The 6,592-nt window shown below is 36.9% G+C and overlaps 1 protein-coding gene across 1 annotated transcript; it reads right to left on the bottom strand.

Annotated features, from left to right (window-relative positions):
* Positions 1–142: 142 nt before the first annotated feature.
* On the bottom strand, positions 143–2,650 carry LOC107223070 (60S ribosomal protein L10a). Its single transcript, XM_015662646.2, has 5 exons — positions 2,521–2,650; positions 1,917–2,072; positions 1,311–1,459; positions 776–948; positions 143–382 (listed from the first exon to the last, which is right to left on the bottom strand). The coding sequence occupies exons 1-5, from the start codon at positions 2,523–2,525 to the stop codon at positions 212–214; spliced, it is 654 nt and encodes a 217-aa protein (XP_015518132.1). The 5' UTR covers positions 2,526–2,650; the 3' UTR covers positions 143–211.
* Positions 2,651–6,592: the final 3,942 nt, after the last annotated feature.

Below are 6,592 nucleotides of genomic sequence, written 5' to 3'. Positions count from 1 at the left end.
GCGCAAATGGAAATTTTTGGATTTAACATGCTTCCAAAACTTTCCGAGTGAAGATAAAGATTACTTTGAAAAAAATAAAATAAAAAAATTCTACAGTGGTAGAATCGGTTATATCATCGTAGGTGGTCTATCCATCAAGCAATTATATTTTTTTCAATTTTATTTATTATCATTGGATTTGCGTCAGAAGCGTTATTGCTAATTGATAAAATTAGTACAGCCTCTGTGGTGGTCCCATGGATGATTTAATGTGAAGAGAGCGGACATTCTGCCAGTGCTTCTTCAGAAGAGACACCAGGAAGTTCACAGACAGATGGACGTTCTGAACAAGCTCGTCGGGTGTCATACCAACGTGTCCAACAGCAACCGATAGACACAGCACCTGAAAAAAACAAGTAGGAGAATATTAATACTCAGATAACGTTAAAAAAAAGTATAAAACCTTTTATATATTTTTATTTGAATGCATACTCATTCAAAATTTTGTAAAAATAGCGACTAATTGGATGAAAAAAAATATATATATATATTTTAAACTCTCTCAACTCGCTATAGTGCGTATTTGCAGTAGCATTAAATTATAAATGTTGGCTATGTTTCGACTCTGATTGAGGCTGGTGGTAATATAGTGCCATAGTCTCACCCAGAGAAGATATATTTACTCTTCTTTCTATTGACGACCTCAACTGCTAAGAAATTGTCGCATATGAGGTGCTTTTGAGAAAGGTAATACTAGAGTTATATATATTTAAATTTGATAGGTTATTTTGTTTACCTTCTTCATCTGGAACTTGATGGTTGCTTTGACTTCGTCAATTTTTGCGGTCATAGACTCCTGGTGAGAGAGAAGTCCAGGGAATTTACCAGCCTTGTTCAAACCTGGACCCAACAAACGAGGAATCTGCTTGATCAACGACTCGCTGGCGAGAAAAGCATCGTATTTTTTGGCTGTAAGAAATTCAGAATAAAGTAACAACAGTTAGCCTGAATATCGTAGTAAAATGTTTTCATCTATACATGTAGTAAACAATTTTTAATGGGTGCAGAATTTGAAAGCACAGAAAATTCTCATCTGAACACGTTAATAATTGTCTCAACACTGATTGAGGATCAAAATGATTTAGCATTGCGTCCACACCCAGTGAAGAATTTAATCTCCTTCTAGGCAACAACCTAAACAGTCACGAATCACGACTAGCAAGGTGCTTTTATAGAAGGGTTTTATTTGAATCAGCAAGTCTCGAATTGCTTTTGAGATAAGATAAAAAAGGGTTGTAAAATATGCAGACAATCACAATTTTCCCCCATACCTAGTTTCTTGACAAGTTTTTTGTTCTTGTTCAATTTCTTAAGTGCCTCAGCATCCATGAAAGGTACATTTTGTGCCTTAGCTTCGTCACAATGTTGTTGATCTCCTAATACACACACCTGCATTTTGGGACGTGGGATGTTCTTCAATCTGAAATTATATATCACTCACTGATAAATATCTAATGGAATATGAGCCAGGACTGGTTTATTAAAATGTTTCAACCGATCATTTTTATTTAAACTGCTTCACTTATAAAATGCTCTCAGAAAAATAATTTTCCACACGGTTTATTCCGATAATACATGCTTACAAACATCATGGAGCACCAGAGAAAAGATGTAATTTGCAATAAAATGTCTGATGTTTTCAATTTCAATCACTAGCCGCAAACTACTTACCGACAAGGTCGTCAATGAGACCTCGCGTACGAAAATTTCGGTTAAAAACCTCCCCAGTTTTTTTAAGACCCTGGGTAAAGGTCCGCCAGGAGAAGCCTGGCTCCCTGACGTAACATGATGAAATCTTTTCGGTAACTCGAAGGGCAATATCAAATTAGACTCAATTTAAAGCCGAAAAGAAATCTCAAAGTCAGGTAAGAACATACTTTACAGTGCCTGAGAAACGCTTGTCCTTTTGGGGGTCATAGTTCTTCAGACCGATTTGAATCTCGACAGTTTCCAAAAAATTCCTCTTCTTGTCTTGAGAATTCTGTATAACAGAATTCACGCACTCGTAGAGCGTGTCACGTGACACTTTGGACCTTAAGCAAATAAAAAGTATTTTAATCATAAAATTATATTAGCATAAAACTTTTCATCGTATCATTCATTCTTTGCTTGGAATTACGATGCGACATAATGCAGAACAGGTGTAATATGCTCCAGTTTCGTCAAATTTGTAACACTAGTACAGGGACTACGTATTGTACACAACGTGAACTACACGTGTAATTTTACACTTAGGCAATGATTAGAAAATGATTTCGTATTGTGGAATGCACGTGAAAGGAAATTTGGAATTCAATATTGCGATATCGGACAGCGTGACAAAAAATGCACGATAGAATGTGCGTGTGTTGCACCAAGGAATAACGAATCCGTAAAAATAACATGTCAAAATCATTGTTTGAACTCGGAAATCGATTGTTATGACTGCATCATTTCAACAATTTCAAGGATTGAATAGATATTGATGGATATTATACTAACGTCATGATGAACCCGAAGAGACGGCCGCTCGGACGACTAACCTCCTCGAAGAGTTTTACCGGAAAGACGTAGGGCGAGGAGACGCAATAGTTTTGGGATATTTGGTTCAGAATGTCACCACCGCAGCGCTGTTACTTGATAATCTGACTGAATGTAGGCAGTGTGATCTGCCACCATATTATCTTGGTAAAGAGGATGGGGAAATAAAAAGTTATTGTATTATTTAAATTACGTTAAATTGGATATTGAATTACTTCGCTATAGAGCCAGCAACTGTTACCCTGATGGTTTTACTATATATGTCGGTCAGGTTTTTTTTATTTTTTTTACCAAGGGTAAACAGACAATGTAACGAACAATTATAGACCCAACGTTGTGGAAACGTAAATTTATTGAGACATTAAATTTCGCATGAAATATAGAGAATATTACAGCATATATTAAATTTTATACTTAAACCTAAGATGTATTGATATTGTTACTGTTTATTTAAGTCTATAATTTCTATTACTTCTTAATAGTTTCACTGGAAGAAGTTTCATCTAAACTGACGGTTACACGAATAGTACATTTTGAATCTTTTTGCTCCGAATCAGTCTTATTCAATTGTTCTAAAGTTTTATTACATTTTTGATCTGTTGCAGACTCGGCTTTAACGAAATGCCGACTACTGCGTACAGACTGCGATTTCTTTTTGATTTTTGATTTACAGTTACTGTTTTCTTGGTAGTGCTTTGATTGATGAATATTGTGTAAGTCAACTGTGTCGTTAACATTCGAATGACTGAAATCAGTTTTTTCTACTAGCTTAGTTAATTTTTTACTCCCAGAGTTCCATTTGCGTTTTTTACCGTTCGCATCATTTTTCCCTTCCTTACAGGAATATTCCTGGCCAGTTCTACTGGCTGCGTAATCCGTGGAGTTCACTTCCTCCTCCGAATCAATCTTACCAAAAGTATTTAATAAAAATGGCGTATTCTGCTCCGTTGTAATTGAATATGCAAAATGATTTTTGCCCGGATGTCGCTCTAACAACTTGGTAAGTATTTTGTCTGCTGGAACAGACTGGACCTTGCTCGAATGTGTCGAGACATTTATTTTTGATACTACTTCACTGTGATTCCCTGTACTGCAGCAAGCCGCGTCATCAAAGCGTGATTGACTATTGTCTGTTTCAATGGATACATGCGAAGGAACTTGTTTATTGATAGATAACTGCTTTAACCGTGGTATGGCACCCAATTTTTTCAGCTGAAATGGAGATGGTCTAACAGAGTCTTTTTGAATACTCTGGTTTTTTGATGACACGTTCGACAAAGATTCATAAAACGATTCTCTACTTGCAGATGGGGAAAAGCAAGTGTTAGATGGGATTGACTTGGACCGATCTTTATTTCGACGCTTAAAAAGACTCTGTTTAATCCCCAATCTCGGTCTTACTTTAGGTTTTTTCAATGTAAATGGGGATGTCGGGATGACATGCTCTTGACTCAGCTCGAGTACGGCTGAAATAGATTCCATTGCTGTACCTTGACAGCACATTTTTTCAGCACTTGAGTACTCTGATGTATTTAAATCACACGAAGACATCAGAGATGTTGTATCCTTGTATTTAGAAGGAGTCGAAGCAGCAGTTGTTACATTATAATCACTTTTACTTCCTGATTCTGATACTATTCTACATTTAGTGGTGCGACTTGCTTTAACAGGCTTCTTGAGCGTTGAACTCATAAAAATGGGTCTTACAGTTGCTCTGTCAATAGAAGGATTGGAAGCTGTTGAATTCACTTTATATAGTCCTGACGCAATAGATTTTTCTAGTTTCAATATCGGTGATATACACCCAGTCGTAAACATCCTCTGCAATGGAGGTGCAAGTGGAGGTGGATCAGGTTTGATGTGACAATATGTCGGACTACAAGATACATCAACTTTAGATTTGACCGTCGATGTGTTGGGTGATACAGATTGTGACAGAATTTTCGGTATAATCATTGACTTCGTAGATGGCTTGTGTATCTTGCGTTTCCACATTCTGTAATCTGACTCACATAACGGAGTCCATAAGTAGCTCCTTTTGGTTTTGAATACCGGATTTCTTGACTTACTTTTTGTCACTGAACTATTTGATCGGTCAAGAGCCACAATAATGTCTTTAGGCTCGGTCGATCGAACTGTGTGCGAAGATGTCTTCTGACTGGTACCTAACTTGAGAGGAGAACAAATGTTGTGTACTTTTCCAATGACAGTGTTCCTGCTACAAGTTTCTTCCAATTGGTTATCTGCCATGAGTGAAATGTCACGTGAAGGACTGCAACACAAAGTATCTGTCGAAGTTCCGGTCTTCAATTGGTATGAGGCAAATTTGTCATAGTCGGTAGTAGACAATTCACTCGTACAGTATGACAATTCGTTCATAGTTTTATTATCTTCAGTCTGCGTTCTACTGGTGTGGATATTTTGCTTTGTGGGTTCATAATTTTTTGAAGTAGAGCTCAGTGCCTTGCTTCTAGTAGCTTGCTTCCGTTTCATTGCCTCATTCATTGCAGATAATTGCATTTCTAAGCTGCAGGTGTGTTCTTTTAATTCAGTTAACATTCGTATAAATTCTGGTCTTGTTAAATCAGATGCTGTCAGGATACTTCTGGTGTTTTGTTTCGATAGTATGGAATCCTTTCTGTCTTCAAAGTTGGTATTGGTAGTAGTTGGATATTCTGATATTTGTGAAAAACTAACTGAACTAGTTCCAACACATGCACTTTTAAATCGTTTACTAGGATTGGGAACATTTTCCTTCTCTTGGCTGAACCGCGGAGTATAATTATTGTTCACAAACGAGGTATCCTTTGGCTCAAACATTTTCGCTTCATCCGAAGTATTTGTAGATCTTACACGAACAGATGAGTTTCCATTAGACCCCAATTTGCTTAATGTTGACATTTCTTCTGTTTGAAATCCTTGGGTAGTTGTACCATTATGCAATATCGCGACATTTTTTTTGATTTCAGCTGATTTTTCCGTTGCGTTTCCATGTGCAGTTAGTCTGCCAATTTCAGGGTATTGCCGCTCACATGAGACATTTTTAAAACATTCTAATTCTAACGTTGGATGCCTTGGACTACAAGTCACGTCTTTAGCAGTAAACTTTCGCTCCGAACAAGAAGATATCTCAGTTGGACTAGAATAAGGTCTTAAACTTGGGTTAGCAAATGTATTGCCAATAGAGAGTTTAGATAAGTCATTTTTAGATGGCAATTCTTGTTCTGTTTCTTCTGTTGTGTTTATCGATATTCTAGGTATGGGTGAATTATTACTTAAAACCGAGGGCAATGTACTATTATTATTTGCTGATATAGTACCATCATCTGCAACTGAACAGCTTTTACATGAGCAAACTATAGATAGTTCTACTTGCAAAGCCATATCTTTGCATAAATCAGTACAAGACGAGCGGTTGGTTGAAATTTTTGTTGATTCATGCTGCGTCCCTTGACTTGTATTCGTAACTTGTTTCAAAGACTGTGTTAACATGCAACTCTCAGTTTCTAAATTCTCGATTTTCTGTTTTATTCTTTCAGACAGATTTCCGTCGATTGCTCGTTTATTATTCTTAACGCATGATTTTAATTCCGAAGTTCTATTTAGCTTTTCCTCACTGTTTACCAATAAATTGGCCGTTGAGTTAAAAAACTCTAACGGATTTGTCGACGTTTCTTGCTCCATTGTTCCTCTCTGTTGTGTATCAGCAATCCCAATTATACTTAAATCATCGGCATGGTTAATCCCAGTTGAATCTGGATTGGATAACAAATGACCTTCTAGGCAGTCACTCGCTTTAATCAGATTTCCACTACAGTTATTGGCGTTGGCTATACCTGCACTAGTATCTTCAAATTGGACGCTTCTATTTTGATTGCTTTCTTGTACATCCATAATAGTTTGGATAGCAGTAACCCTCTTCCTAATTGCTTCCGTGGCCACTTGATTTGTTGCGGGAATTCCAATAAGATTTTCATCAGTTGGTGATTCTCTGGTCTGTATGTTAACGTCTTGAATATTTTTTTCACTTCCA

The sequence above is a fragment of the Neodiprion lecontei genome, chromosome 6, assembly GCF_021901455.1.
Source record: "Neodiprion lecontei isolate iyNeoLeco1 chromosome 6, iyNeoLeco1.1, whole genome shotgun sequence".
In the NCBI taxonomy this organism is placed as follows: Eukaryota; Metazoa; Arthropoda; class Insecta; order Hymenoptera; family Diprionidae; genus Neodiprion; species Neodiprion lecontei.
The sequence above is the reverse complement of the archived record's forward strand: the minus strand, read 5'-3'. Positions and strand labels throughout refer to the sequence as shown.